The 16,327-nt window shown below is 45.6% G+C and overlaps 1 protein-coding gene across 1 annotated transcript in view; it reads right to left on the bottom strand.

Moving 5' to 3' along the window:
• Cmya5 (cardiomyopathy associated 5) overlaps nt 1-15,401 on the bottom strand; it is a 99,826-nt gene extending 84,425 nt beyond the window's left edge. The window contains exon 1 of the mRNA XM_048455922.3: nt 15,169-15,401. Within this exon, the coding sequence (XP_048311879.3) occupies nt 15,169-15,329 (161 nt within the window). The 5' untranslated portion in view covers nt 15,330-15,401. The remainder of the gene's footprint in view (nt 1-15,168) is intronic.
• Nucleotides 15,402-16,327: the final 926 nt, after the last annotated feature.

Below are 16,327 nucleotides of genomic sequence, written 5' to 3' on the forward strand. Positions count from 1 at the left end.
TAGCTACTCTTGCAACTCACAGCCCCAGCTGACAAAAATTCAGCCCACTCATTGGAGACAACAACCTAGGTAGGGCTCTATTAGCAATATGCAATTTGTGCAATAGCCAGTCTGTGCCCAAAGCTCAGGTTTCTGGGCTGGGATTCTAAGCAGCTAAATGGCAAAGGAAACATAGGGAACTGACAAGTAGAAACCGGCAGGGTGAGACAGAATTGTGAACTGGAACAGAGAGGAATAGAAAACTCTAAGAAGCAGTTGACCTTTCTTGCCATTTTCTTCTAGAATACGAGAGGCCACTGATCTGACAACTTTTCCTCAGTTTCTTCTGCCCTGGTCTCCCAGCTATGACCTCACCTCTGCCAGCTTAGGTGTCCATAGGCTCCACTAGTATTTTTCCCCCCAAAAGTCAGGTATATAAATAAAGTAGGAATCCTAATTACCAGCCAATCGATTTAACCACATATTTGGTTGCCAGGCAGGTTTAGTTTATATCTCAATATAACTAACTCTGTTCATGTTATGTCTCCTCCCATTTGTGCTTAGGTTTTTAAATGAGCCTAGGAAGCATATCACTTTCCCTGGGGACCTGAGGACAAGGGTTTGAAGGTTGTTTCCTGCAGCTTTCTGGACGGTGCCCTGTGTGCACACCTGCCAGTGAGAAAGACGGGGTACAACCGCACAAATGGAGCCCACTCTTTGCTAAGTGCCACCCTCCCCTTCCTAGGGCCCCCTGTCCCGGGACCATATGCGAGGTGATGTGTCCCTGTTATCCCAGCTCTTGGGAAGCTGAGACAGGAGAACTGCTATAAATTTGAGGCTATCTTGGGCTACGTATGAGTTCTCGGTCAGCCTGAGCTAAAGTATGAGACCCTAGCTCAGAAAGAAGTTTGTGGGGAGATCTGGAGGCACTAGGGGAGGAAAGGGGGTGAATATGGCAAAATACCTTATGTGAAATGCTCAGAGAAATTAATAAAAGTATTTTTAAAAACCCAAAAGAAAAAGAAAGTTAGACTAAAAAACTTAGAAATTTACCACCTCACACTTCACGTAAATTCTGTCTTTTAAAGAAAGTATCAGAATTTCATGGCTATTATGGTAAGTTCCCACTGAGTGTGCATCATGTGGCCCTGTATGGCATGCAGAGGAGTTTTTTGTTTCTTGTTTTTTGTTTTTTTGGTGTGCCAGCTTTGGCCTTATGAAACCCAAGAACACTGGGTTGCCAAGTGTCTATTTTTAAACATGAGTTTGACTCTATTACACATTAGGAAACCTAATACAGCAAAAGTGCCAGTCAGGGTTAGTGACTACTTTCCAGGCGTTTTACACCTTTGTTTTTAAAAAAATAAATAAATAAATATATTTAAATAATCATTTTAAAATGGTAAAATTGGGGTTGGAGAGAGGGCTGAGCAGTTGAGAGCACGCGTTGTTCTTAGAGAGGACGTGAGTTAGGTTCCTCACACTCAGGTTGGGTGGCTCACAACCATCTATAACTCCAGCTCCTGAGGATCCAACACCCTCTTCTGGTCTCTGCTGGCACCGCGTACATGTGTGAATAACCACAACAGACAAATACATATACACATAATCTTGTAAAATAATAAAGCAATAAATACTAAAATATTAAAGTTACGCTCAAACAAAAAGAAGTTGTCTAATGATGAACAGGCATCTGTTTAATAAGCAGTAAAGGGAGTCTATGTCTTTATATCTATAGCCTCTTATATGCTGTGTGTACATGGTCTGAAGAAAAACAGAAGAGTCGCAATACTTATTCTTCCAAAGGCCATGCTAGCATGCTTGTTTTTGCTCTGCAAGCTGCTGAAATTATGTAAATCTTTTAGCATTTTTACCCCAGTTTCTCTCTCACAAAATAAGGGTAAAGGCAAAGCTGGTATCGTTGAACTATTATTTAAAAACACAACAAGAATCCAGATAACAGCACTCAGAATGAGTTAGGTGTTCCCTGAGCCAGCGTTGATTTCCCTTCCCTTCCATGCGCCTCTGTCACTGGTCCCAAACATAAGAGGGTCAGGGAGTTGACATCGAAGCGTCCCTGTAGGGTGAGTGCTGTCAGCAGCCAGGCTCTCCTGCCAAGTCAATGACAAAACAGTGACCATCTTTTGCTGTAGGTGGAGGGAGAAGGATTGGCAGTGGGGACCAGAGACTTAGAGAAAACCACGAAGGGTTCAGACCCGCATCTCAGCTTCCTAGGACCAACACACTTGCCTGTCCAGTGACTTCGGTGACAGACACCTATCCAGGGTCTAGAGTAGATGTATTAGAAATGTTGCCTCTTGCTCACTCCATGTTTCTGTGCCTGGCACAGAGTTTACCCCCAGTCAACACCCGCAGAAGGGTAAAGCTCCTCACTTACTATGGGTGCTTTTCTGCAAGGGGAGGGGACTATTTTACCTACAAATCAGCAATTCTAAGTGTCCTAGTGAGGGCCATCACTAGGAGGGAATCTGTGGTGAGTGTACATGCCTTAAGTTTTTAAATTTGCAAGTAAAAATTATAAATACTTGTGGTGCAGAATGATGAGTGACTTTTAGCACGTGGGTTTTCTTGAAGAAAGCTCACGCAAATGAGGCCTAGGAGGTCTGGGGGGGGGTCTTAAAGGTTAGCTTGGTAGACAGAGCGATGTTGATCACTCTTTACCAGATCAACGGGTTGAATTTCTGAACTGAAGACATTCCAGTTGGCTTAATAGAGGATTCTTCTCTGAGTGAAAAGCAAAAGTTATTCTTATCCCACATCTGTGATCTGGTTTATAGATTAGTGTAGGGCAGCGGGTCTTAACCTTCCTACTGCTGCGTACGGTTGTACTACAGTTCCTCGTGCTGTGGTGAGCCCTGCCAACCATAAAATTACAGTGTTGCTACTTCACAACTGTAATTGTGCTACTGTTATGAATCATAATGCAAATATCTGACGTGCAGGACATCTGATAGGTGATCCCCTAAAGGAGTCACCGCCTACAGGTTGAGAGTCAGAGGTCTAGGGGCAGCTTTGGGACGGGTCACAGAAGGTGTGGATGTTCCCTGCAGACAGCAGAACGGAAGCATCCTTTAGGACCTATTGCGCCTCCTCCCAGCTGGATGGAGTCACTGTTCGTTATCATAATCCTGGTTAAACAAGTGGTCAGAAACCAGCAATATTCTCCCGGATCCAACTTCAGTATCCCAGTGACATCCGCTCACTCATCCACTCACACATTCGCTCCATCAACAAATGTTCTCAACCCTGGGCTCCCCTGAGGGAGTCTGGAGGAAATAAAGTTTACAGCAGCGATCAGCAGCAGCCCAAGAGGCGGGAGTGGGAACTCGAGGTGTATCGAGCTGCACATCATGCTTGGCCAGTCTTCCTCATTAGCTGGTGTGGTGCTACCAAACCTTTCTAACTCTAACTTAGGAAAAGAGCCCCTTTGCCTATTCTTTGATGAGCAATTACCTTTGTGTAATGAATCTGACTTTGTGTTGAAGGTCACTGGTCCTCCACCCCCACCCCCAGAGTGTGAACTCCTCGATGCTGTCATTTTAATCTCCCTGGGAGCTGGCACGGGTTCTGGCATATCCTCTGAACTCATCATCAGTGAAGCAGTTGTCCCATGGATTCACTGAAGCTAGATAATTTTTTCACACTGTCAGACCTGCAGTGTTCTACACCATTGCCCCTCCTCGATGTGTTACAGAACCCTAGAAATGTGTGTGGAGGGAAGGACAACCGAGCTGTTCTCTAAAGTAAAAGCGTGGCCAGCTTCCCCAGACATAGTACACAACAATGTAAACAACCTAATGACTGCATTTTACAAATGTCCATTACAAATAGGACCTTAACTATTGAATTAAACAAAATGCATAGTTAAAAATTACTTTCATCTGTTTCTTTGTATAAACTTTAGTGGCTGCTTAAGTGTTAAATTATGGCTGGGTGGTGGTGGTGCATACCTTTAATCCCAGTGCTAGGGAGGCAGAGGAAGGTGGATCTCTGGGAGTTTGAAACCAGCCTGGTCTACAGAGCAACTTCCAAGAAAGCCAGGATTGTTACACAGAGAAATCCTGTGTTGAAAAAGAAAAGAAAAGAAAAGAGAAAAAGGAGCTAAATGATCTGTGAGGTTGTCGGTTGTCGTATTTCTATTGGTTGACACTAGACTACACGGAAGATTCTCCTCATCCACAGATCGCAGCTGGTCTCTTGCAACTGACTCTACATATCCTGACACGGAATAAGGATTTTGTCCCAGTGTCTGATTGGCCCCCTGCTTTCCCTAAGTCCGCACTCATAACAGCCTGGCAGCATTACGTTCCTGCTGGCGGTGCTTTTGACATGTCCTACACTTTAGCAGGTTTGTTGTTTCCAAGGAAAACAAGTTCATTGCAATTCCTGCATTTTCCTCGCTGTTCATAGTCTCACCAAGGGCATGCAACAGCCATGCAGCCAACACTTCAGCAGCGCCTAGCATTCTGGTTCCCAGGGCCTGAGTTTTGTCCTCCCTCCTCCCTCAGCCTCTGGCATCCTAGGCAGCCGGGCACCTCCACCCCCAGCACTTTCCTCTGACCTTAGAAGAGGGCTAGCTCGAATGACACACTTGTCAGAACACCCTGGACAGTAAACCAGTGAGAGACACCACACAGATAGACATGGGACACAGAGTGCCCTGCGGCGCTCACCTTCATCTCCGAAAGCTTGCTTCCCTAGGATGAGCTATGGCGGAGGGCCCTTAGGAAGCGAGATCAGTCCAGACTGGCGTGTTCTACACGGGCCCTGCTAACGCCCCAATGGAAGGCACTGCTGTAAACGCCCATCCCCACCACCCCGTACTTACATAGAGAAAATTAACCTGGAGACATGGAAGCTGCTGTAAAACAAAAAGAACCAAAGGCTCCTAGGTGATCATGGGAAAGTAACAGGCTCCGTCAGAAACCAGCAAAAACAAAAGAAAACTGCGTGTGATGCTACGTCTCTCTGCATACAGGGGGGACTGTGGGCTTGAAACATTTAGAACAGTGTTTGCGCCTGGCGTGTGTTCTAAGAATTCAGACGAATGAGACAATGTGAACCCACTGGTGTTTAGACTTTAAGGAAATGCTGCAACCACTGCTTCTAAAAATGCTTTGTTTTCACTCCCGAATGGCACGATAGAGAGAACACAGCTTTTCAGTTTTACTGAAAATAAAACCTAAATCCTGACCGCCACCTGGGATGTGTGTGGTGTGAGGGTGTGGTGGCGGTGATGGGGGTGGTATGTGTATGTGGGGGTGGGTGGTTGCACATGTGTGTTCGGGGAGAAGCCAGAAGTCCGTGTTCGTTATCTTTCTTATATATTAAAGTAGAATATTCCACTTGAGCCCGGAGCTCAAAGATTTGGCTAGTCTAGCTAGCCAGCTTGCCCCAGGGACTCCGGGTCTCATCTCCTGAGCACTGGGTTTACAGGAAGGCCATGGATACATGCTGGAGAGCCCAACCCACTCCTCACACTCTCCTGACAAGCACTGAGCCCACGGAGCCATCTCCGCAGCCTCAGATCCGCAGCCTGGGTTTCTCACCACTCACCCTTGACCTCCTGTTTGCTCGCTCCACTCCGGCAGCCTCATCTCCTTGTGCTCCTACGCCAGCTACACATTCCCACCCCAGTGCCATTGCACCTGCTCTTCCTCTTGCCAAAGACACGTTCCTGCAGGCTCTGCTCAGATGCGGCCTGGCAGAGGGTCTTATCGTCACCATGCTATCCCAAGCACACCACCGGTCTCCCGCTGCATTGATCTCCAGAGAACGCACATCCACCTAGGACATTTTATATTATCTGTTTGCTCATTTTGGAAAGCCCGTTTCAGGAGCTGTGTACTTTGTTCTCTGATGCAGGAGAATTGTCTGTATTCTGTCAATCATATTTTAATAAAACGCTGATTGGCCAGGCAGGCAATATAGGCGGGAAAACCAGACAGGAAGTAGAGGCGGGGCAATGAGAACAGGAGAATTCTGGGAAGCAGAGAGGTTCCTCTGCCATTCCTGCGCAGACCACCAAAGAGGCAACATGTAAGCTGTCACACTGAGAAAGGTACTGAGCCCATGTGGCTAACATAGATAAGGATAATGGGGTAATATATGTTATAAGAGTTAACAAGAAGCCTGACCTAATGGGCCAATCAGTTTATAACCTTATGGAGGCCTGTGTGTGATTTCTCTTTGGGATTGGCCAGCTGTGGGGTACTGGGCGGGACAGAAACCCCAACAAGCCAGCCTTCATGTTACAGTTCTCTCTCCTCATGGCTTCTTTACTTGGGTCTAGGAAGTACCTGGCACACTGTGGGAGTCAGTCCGACGGTGGAACTGACTGCAGATGGAACAAACCGGTGAGCATTAGGCTGGGATCCAAACACCTGCGATCTGGTCTAAGTTCTACCTGGGGAAAGCGGTTCCACTTTGAAAAACTGTCCCTTGACACTAGGGTTCTGAATCTGTAAGATGACTGGCCGGGAACAGACGTTCCTATGGCCTCTCCTGGCTCTAAGATCTGTAGGTTTTACACATTTGCTTTGGCCGATGGTCTTGGACAAGATTGGGACAGCACAATTTTCTTCCCATAAGCATGAAATGCAAGCCTTCTGAGACACCTCATTCCAAAGTCCTCTTCCAGAGGCACAGCTTCTCAAGTCCTTCCTGCTGGGATGGAGCCTAGGATTCTCTCCACTCTTTGGGATGCTTCAAACAGAATTTTCCCTTCAATCCTTTTGATGGTTAATAACATAACTGTGGTTTTCTGTCATTTTATCCAAACGTGGCTTCCTTGCGGACAGTAGTAAATTCTTGATGACTTTGTCTACAACAGGTGTCACAATCCCTGGCTCTCCACAAATATCTATAGGTACGCTCCGCTGGGATAGAACCTCTGCTCAGCCTGTACCATCTCCTCCCCCCTCTCTAGTGAATGGCAGGCCAAAGTAGCGCTCACTCCTGATGATGCCCTGTCTGAAGGCTGGTGAGAACCTAAAAGTTGCTGGGAGCTCTGAGAGCTAGGTGTGCTCTCACGCTTTCTCAGTTGATTTAATCCTCATGAGCTGGTACGGGAGAATTGTCTGTATTCTGTCAATCATGTTTTGAATAAACGCTGATTGGCCAGACAGGAAGTATAGGCGGGTCAACCAGACAGGAAGTAGAGGCGGGGCATGAGAACAGGAGAATACTGAGAAGGAGGAAGCCCATTCCTCCCATTTCTGCCCAGACTACCAAGATGTAACCTGGCCAGCTGAGAAAGGTACCGAGCCATGTGGCTAACATAATTAAGGATAATGGGGTATTACACGTTATGAGAGCTAATACAAAGCCTGAGCTAATGGGCCAATCAGTTTATAACCTATGTAGACCTGTGTATGATTTTCTTTGGGACTGGCCGGCTGTGGGGTACCAGGCAGGACAGAAACCCCAACAAGCAGGCCCTTTATGTTACAGAATGGCGCCTGCATGGATAACTGCATCCACAGAAAGCCTGAGAAAACTTGGGAAAGAATAGAGTAAAGCATGGCTTCTTGGTAGCAGCAATTTCTCAGGTCTGCTCTGCTTGCTAGAGGCAAGCTCTCTCATCTAAGAGAGGCTTCCTCACTCAGCTTTAGCTGCAAAACCTTGCAAATCTTTTAAGAGGTCCTGCCATGAAACACTTACATAGTGTTGATGAAAAGCCAACTGCATGCTTGTTTGTTTTCAGCTGTAGCAGGAAAAACGCTGCACCATTTTAAAATGCCAACTTTCTGGACCTTGAAATGCCATAGAGTTGTGGCAATAAACATGGCTACAGCCAGTACCTCTGCCATGAGGCTGAAATCGCAGAAAGCTAAGGAATGGCTGGATCTATTTGTCAAAGACACAGATTTAATCCTACCTATATTGCTTGGTAAATTAAAGACTCATGTGGTCACAAAAAGAGAGATATACAGTAAAAGAAAGATTCAAAGTCAAAAACCTCTAAATGGTTTACAGTGTGTTAAAAATACATACAGACTAAAGGTTAAAGATCTTAAAGTAAAAAAAGAAAGAAAGAGAGTAGTTGGGTGTGGTGGTACACACCTTTAATCCCAACACTTGGGAGGCAGAGGTAGATTGACCTCTGTGACTTCAAGGGCCAGAGGTAGATTGACCTCTGACTTCAAGGTGTGGTGGTACACACCTTTAATCCCAATGCCTGGGAGACAGAGGCAGACAGACCTTGTGAGTTCAAGGTGTGGTAGCACAGGCCTTTAATCCCAAAGCTTGGAAGGCAGAGGCAGACAGACCTTTGTAAATTCAAGGTGTGGTGACTGACACTTTTACTCCCAGCACTGGGGAGGCAGAGACAGATGGATCTCTGTGAGTTCAAGGATAGTCTGATCTACAGAGGGAGTTCCAGGACAAAGATACACAGAGAACCTGTCTCAAAAAGCCAAAAGTTAAAAGTAAAAATCAAAGAAATAGAGGTTAAAATAAAGCCACATTAAGGTGAAAAATACACAGAGAATCTTGACACTGTATGCTATTATGCTCTCTTTGAATTGTTTGAATGCTGAGGAAGGAGCAACAGCTGCTAAAAGATATTTGCTTATAAATGCTGCTGAACTAATCCAAGATAGGTATTTTGAAAATACCTTGACTTCAAAATTGAAGTCAAAAGGTATGTTACTTTGGAAAAGAGATTTTGCGTTTGTTTCCACAGGAAATGAAAGACTGTGGATTCATTCTGAGTTAAGAAAACCCAGGTTTGATCAAGAAAGACCACCTGAGAAATCTTCTGTAGGAACAGATGGCCCAGATGTCTGAGTTCTACATCCAGACCAGATTCAAGATGCTGCCTGAGATGATCAAGCCTCACAGGATACTCCAGTCAGGACTTGATCATAATTCTAAATTTTCATTAGGTCCCCATAAGATTATCAGCACCCCCAACCAGCCGGAAGTAGCCTGGAATACTACACCCACATTCCCAAAAAGATGGACTATGGATATTTTCCTTTGTTAAAAAAAAAAGAGGGGGAAGTGGTGCAGGAGAATTGTCTGTATTCTGTCAATCATGTTTTGAATAAATGTTGATTGGCCAGACAGGAAGTATAGGTGGATCAACCAGACAGGAAGTAGAGGTGGGGCGATGAGAACAGGAGAATGCTGGGAAGGACGAAGCCCATTCCTCCACAGTTCTGCTCAGATCACCGAAGAAGCAAGATGTGAGCTGCCTTGCTGAGAAAGGTACCGAGCCATGTGGCTAACATAGATAAGAATAATGGGTTAGTATAAGTTACGAGAGCTAATAACTAGACTGAGCTAATGGGCCAATCAGTTTTACAACTTATGGAGATCTCTGTGTGATTTTCTTTGGGTCTTGCTGGCTATGGGGTTCTGGGCAGGACAGAAACCTCAACAAGCCAGCCCTCATGTTACAGTGAACCTTATAATTAGGAAGTAGAACTGACTTGGGGCCAGCAGTATGACCTACTTGTGGCTAACATGAGAGACAGCAAGCAGAAACCAGGAAAGGAACTGGCTCCTGAAATGATGATGATGAGCTTTCTGAACTCCAAAATCATTTTTGTTACTAGAAGGAATAACTTTTCAACCATAAAGGTAAGTAATTCTACATATTATGCCTGGGAGGGTAAAGAAAGCATTTAGATTACAGTTTGTTTGCAGTTTTAATAGTAAAGGCTTTTTATATGATACCATGTGCTATGCATTCACTGAAAGAAAGAAGAAAACCTTGAGAAGTTCAACAAATTTCTTCTCGATTATTATCTCGTGACTTGGAGATCACTACTAACCTCGCTAAGCCTTACCCTCTTAAGCTGTCTCAAGTATAATCATTTTACGGTTGACATCAGTTCTACTTCGTATTCTATCGCTGTGATGAACAGTGGCTCACTTACTGCACTCCATCCTTGAGGGGGTGAGACTGTAAAGGAATACCGCCTACTGACTTACCTCCTACCATTCAGGACCACCTTGCCCTCCCTCAGGAAGCATCAATCAATAATATGTCCAGTCTGAGGAAAGGGTTTTCTGAACTGAGTTTCCCGCTCTCTACACAACCCTACCTTGTGTCACAGTGACGACATCATTTTATATTATAAAACTATTGTGTTGCATGATAAAGCTATCATATAGTATAGTAAGACCATATCAAATAGATGCACTGTCCACCATTCTGTTAACACTTCTTAGACTATTTTCACCTTTATACTCATAAATGCCTCTCAATTTTAAAAGCGAGTTTATAATGCTAGGGAGGTGACCCATTCTCTAAAGGACCACCCACAGAAGCATGCGCACCTCGCTGCAGATCCCTCAGCTCCACGTCAGAGCTGGTCACAGCAGTGTCATCTGCAACCCTAGCATGGGGGGCGGGAGAAGCAGAGACAAGTGAACTCCACGCAGCCGAGCTAAATAAATCAGTGACCTCCTGGTTTAGGGAGAGATCCTAAGATAAGGTAGATGGATAAGGCCGAGAGTGACCAAGACGCCCAGCATTGGCCTCCAGCCTCTACACCCACACAGTTGGTTTGTAGCTGTGGTTTCTCGCCTTTCCAAACACCTAGACAACGGCTGTGCTTAAGCAGGGGAAAACCCCATGTGACACAGACGTAAAGTCTTCCTTCTTCCTCTAGTGACTTCTCCAAGTAAAAACTAAGTGGATTCAGTTTTCTCTGGCATAAGGAAGGGCTCCTCCTCAAAACAAAGACTGGTCAAAGACCACTGACGCGCCGTACACACAGGCTACCTCACACGCATCTTACAGTTTCTTGCTCTTTTTATCCTCAGTGAATGATATGAGGCTCTCGTTTTCTCTTCCAGAACAGGAAGGAAGGGTTTAACATGAGGTGCACTGTGCCTGGCACAACAAGGCCCTCTTCTGAGAGTCAGACTTCTGTGCAGGAGTCCAAAGAAGCACAGGTGATTCTCACCTTCCATCTATTGGCACCTATTCCAAATTCTCATTTCCATTCCCAGGGGAGCACAGAACTTCTAGACTTACACATAGTGAAGCAGGTTGATTCCTGACCACAGTGCGGTGAGAAAGAGCTCCCCACTCCTTTCTGTTAGCCCATTGTGGTCCATGCTCCAGCAATCACATTTCCTTCTGCTGACTCCCTTATAGAAACTCTGCTGGTGTCTGCCTGCCCACTCTGCCTGTCAGGGATCTGCTCTCTGAGAGGAGTCTGTTCTCTCAAATCCTGTTTAGAAGTTAGCTTGTCGCTGGATGGTGGTGGCTCATGCCTTTAATCCCAGCACTCAGAAGGCAGAGACAGATGGATCTCTGTGAGTTCAAGGCCAACCTGGTCTACAAGAGCTAGTTCCAGTATAGGCTCCAAAGCTACAGAAAAACCCTGTCTTGAAAAAACAAAACAAAAAAGTCAAAAATTGGTGTTTTTCCAAATCTCCACCACCACCTACCTTAGTCCCCTCTGCCTATTTTGACTGGTTTCCTTTCAGTGTCTGCTTTACCATCTACAGTCAGGACAGCTGCGGTTTACCTCAGATGAATTATAATCTCCATTTCTCTCTACACCTCTTCCTTCCTCACCCCTTTCCTCTTCCTCACCCATTCCTACTCCAGATACACACTCAACACAACTATCCCCAAATGACAGCCCCAGTCCCAGAGTCTACAGAATTGTGTTGGAGTCCTTGTTTTAGGTGGGGATTGTTTGTTTGTTGTTGTTTGGCATAGAAAACTATCTCAACGGAGATTAAAAATTAAACTCGGAACAAAGGAAGAGGCTCTTTTCCAAGAAAAAATGAATATAATCTCGCCCAAAGGTCTTAGCTCTTGGCAAAGGACAACCCAGGAGTGCTGCTTGAACTCTCTTATGGCCACATTTTAATGTAAATGAGCTTCTTGTTGCTTAGGAAATATTAGCTGGGCAAGAATCTGAGCACCTCACGTGTCACAGTGAAGAGTGTCTCCTCTTCCTGACTGGGGGTCGCTGATCCCCCTACTCCCTCTTCCTTTCCCTCCGGCACCGGCTCTGGACTCCCTTCCTTTATGCGTCTCCTGCCCATCTTCTGAAATTTAGCCTGTGCCCAGTACTCCATGATTCTAGAAGCTCTACCCTCCCTTCTGACCTTCCACAGGACCCATGTGCACTGCCTGGTTTTGTGTCCATTTGACTCAAGCTAGAGTCATCAGAGAGGAAGGAGGCTCAGTTGAGAAAATCCCTCCATTAGATCTAGATGTACGGTAAAAAAAAAAAAAAATCTTGAAATTTGCATCTAAATGAATGAATCTAGAAAAAAAAACATATTGAGTGAGGTAACCCAAACCCAGAAAGACAAATATAATATTTACTCACTCATAAGTGGTTTCTAGACATAAAACAACAATAATAACAACAATAACAAAAAACCAACCTACTGTCTACAACCTGAGAACCTAGACAACAATGAGGACCCTAAGAGAGACAGACACACACGGATCTACATAGGAAGGAGAAAAAGATAAGACCTCCTGAGTAAACTGGGAGCATGGGGTTCAGGGGAGAGAGTAGAATGGGAGGAAGAGCAAGGGAGGGAAGTGAAGAAAAATTACAGCTCAAAAAAAAACAATTAAAAAAACCAAAAAAATATAATCAGGACAGCATATTTTGAATAGATTTGAGGTGTGATTTGAGTTTACCTTTTAGCTCTGACCTTTACTAGTTTGAGATGTCAGAAAAATTATCAATCAAAATTACACAAAAGTTTATATTCTGTGTCAGTGTTGTACAGTGCAATCATTTCAAATCTTTTAGGTTTCCATATACATTAAAGCAAAATATCAAGAAAATGACAAAAACATAGAAGAATCAATGAACTGCCTAAAGAAATAAACCAAAGTAAAGAGGCAGAGACTAATATGTTGATTTATGTAATAAACACAATGAGGATTTTATTGTCCATAGAAAATGAATTAAATACTGAATAAGGTGTGTAAAAAAAAGAGATCCAGCTATAAGGCATTTTCCTAATTAGTGATCAGTGAGGGAGGATCCAGCACATGGTGGGTGGGGACACCCATGGGCTGGTGCTCCTGGGTTCTATAAGAAAGCAGGCTGACCAGTCCAGGAGAAACAAGTCAGTAAGCAGCTCCCCTCCATGGCCTCTGCATCAGCTCCTGCCTCCAGGATCCTGTCCTGTTTGAGTTCCTGTCCTCCCCTCCTTCAGTGATGAACAGCAATGCTGAAGTGTAAGCCAAGCAAACCCTTTCCTCCCCCAAGGGTTTTTGGTCATGGGTTTTTGTTGCAGCAATAAAAACCCCAAGACACCATGCTTTATTCTCTATTCGAAGTCTAACTTCTTTAGCATTTAGTCAGATTCTCCTCATAATTTCTCTCTTTTCCCTTAAAGTTCTTGAAAGCAGAAGCTGTTTCTTCTTGGTAGTTGGACTGGTAAGCATGTAGTCCATGATTCAAGATTTCCAACTATTTTACCTTATCGGTGTTATGCTACATGTCCACATGGGATTACATGTATATGCATGTAGAGACTTACTCCTCACATTCAATGTAATGAGCATAGTAAAAAAACAAAACAAAACAAAAAGCCTTTTAGACATGTAAAAATGGCTTATTCTTACCCCACTACACCCTGATAACCAGAACCCAGTGACATCACTCACTCATGATAACCAGACATAGTCCTAGACTTCATGATGCCCACTGGACAGTATTTAAGCAGAGACCAAGAGCAATGCTTTGCTTTGCACATCTGGAGAGACCAGGGTCCTGACCCTCAAATCAGAGACTTCTGTTAGAGACTGGACCTGACCTTCAGCTAAGATACATCACACAGGCGAGTAGCCTTGGGGAGACAGGCTTAGGACTGTAGTTAGGAATCTTGTGTGAACCTTGTGTGATGACCTTCAGCATACTATGAGTAAAAACCTTCTTGCTTGCAACATACACATTACCTTTCTTTCCTTCTTTTCTTTTCTTTTCTTTTCTTTTCTTTTCTTTCTTTTCTTTTTTTTTTTTTTTTTCAAAGCAGTCTGACTGCAGTTACTGTCCTGGAACTCACTAACTAGACGAGGCTGACTAGACAGCGAGCCCCAAGGATTCTGTTTCCATCTCCCTAACATGGAGATTAGAAGCACAAGCCACCATGTTGGGATTTTTATCAGTGTTTGGGATTGAACGTACTGGGGATTGGACTTCGGGGGATTGAATTTTGCTCCTCTGCATACAAGGCAAACACTTTACCAGCTGAGCACCTCCCCAGCCTCCAGTGCCACTCTTGGGCTACTTCAGTTTCTGCTCTTCTGGCCCGAGTGCGGCATTCTGAAATGATACACATTCACTTGCCCCACCCCCAAGTCACCTAGCAAGAGCTATCATTGACTGACACCCATACCACTATTCTCATTTTAGGCCTGCACAAAAAGGGTCAAAGTGGAGAGTCCCATTTTTTAAAAAAAAATATATATATATAGTATTACTTAATTTCATTCAACTTGTTGATAAGTAGATATTTAGGACCAGAACGATTCTTAGGACAGAAGTTGCTGAAATATCTCTCGATACAGACCAGCCGGCCTTACAATCATGGCGTTCCTGTTTCTGCCTTTCTATTATTGGAACCACAGGGGTGGGTCATCACACCTGGCCTTCACGATTCTTTCCTCTAAGAAATGTATGGGGTATTTGCATATACAAACTAGCAACTAGCTAGTTTGCATATACAAATACAGCAAACTAGCGCTGTGCTAGAATTCGAGAAGGCCGTCATACCTTTGAAGGTAATGGACAGAGCTTTCTCTGCCTCAAGATCCTTCCCCACGCTCAGGCAGGCAAGATTGATCAGGCGCGGGGAGCCAGCGGCAAGCATTCCAGCACAGTTTTTGCGGTTAGGCAGAACCCCAAGTAAGTCTCCAAGAATAAACGAGCAAGTCACAAGGAGCTGGGAGGCGGGGGTGGGGGTGGGGGCCGACTGTGAACTCTGCTGCAGGCGGACCTGTCACTCCAGCTGACAGCAAGAACCTTACACCTTCAAGTTTTTAAGGAAGGCGGCGAGCCCCAGACAGAGCTTGGCTCCAGAAAAATGAACTCCTGAGGTTGTAAAGAGAAAGGAAAACGCCCCGGGGGCTGCCAGCGGCCCAGTGAGACACCTGTGGGGTGGGCAGCTTTGCCAGGCTCTGGGCGATGCCCGGGACCCAGCACAAAAGGCTCAGGCTACCTGGCGTCGGGCTCCTCCTCCGACTCGGCCTCTTCATTCTCTCCCTCCTCTTCATTCTCGCCCTCCGACGACTCCTCCGTCTCCGGTTCCTGGGTCGCCTCCTCTTCTGCACCCCAGCGGAGGAAGCTCTCAGCAGCGTGTCTGTTGTCACCGCTCGCCATCGCGCCTGTCCCGGCCGGAGTCAGAGCTACCCACGCCGCCCGCGCCCGGTGTTCTCCCTCTGACTGCACTTTGCCGGGGCCCGCGAGGCTGCTCGGATTCCCGGCACGCAGGGCGGGGGCGCCCCAGGCCTTTAAATAGAAGGCGTCAAGAAAGTTTCGCCACTGAACTTCTGGGGCCCAGCTTAACTATCCTTGGTACCGGTCCCCTGCCAATTGTCCCGCCCATTTTGGCAGACCTTGGGAACAGGGCAGATTGCGGTGCTGAGGGCTGCACCTGGGCGTCAAGGAACCAGCTCGCTCAACCTTCCATCCAGTGATCCGGCGGGTTTTACACTTTGAGCAGAGCTGCTGGGTGGTTCTCTTATGCCAAAGGAGGCAGCACGCAGCCAGGAACTTGCTTCCCTTATTCCTGATGGACATGGTGCCAGCTTGTAGATAGTGTAAGGTCTCACTGCTAGTGCGGTGACAACGGGGAACTTGCTAGACTCGCTAGTCGATATAAAGGCCCAAGAGTTCACAGAACCTCTATCTTAAATCCACACTAACCCAAGACTGGGTGTGTTAGGGACTGAGATCTCATTGGAGCCAGTAAAGCCAGTGCTAAACCTCTCAGCATAGCTCTAGGAATAAAGTCTAAGATTCTCCGAGATCAAATCCTGACTAATCCACTTTCAGAAATCAGGTATTTACACCGTATCAAATAGAACGCCTTCTGCCTGAAAAGCCCGCCTATTTACTTAGTCAAGATCACCACCTTTCTCTGAAATGCCCAAGTCCGAACTCTCCAGGAACTCAAAGCACCTACTATGCTTTGACACCCAGTATGCTGACACCCAGCAGACTGTTTATGCTCATCTTTGTCTCCCTACCCAGTTCTCAGAAGTTACTGGGCTGACTTCGAGCAAACCACAGTATGTAATGAATGCTTGCTTCTAAAAAGGCCAGACCTTTGTAGTCTGTACAACAGGCAGGAAAGTATTCTTTTCTGAGAAGGACTC

The sequence above is a fragment of the Myodes glareolus genome, chromosome 15, assembly GCF_982192425.1.
Source record: "Myodes glareolus chromosome 15, mMyoGla1.1, whole genome shotgun sequence".
Classification (NCBI taxonomy): domain Eukaryota; kingdom Metazoa; phylum Chordata; class Mammalia; order Rodentia; family Cricetidae; genus Myodes; species Myodes glareolus.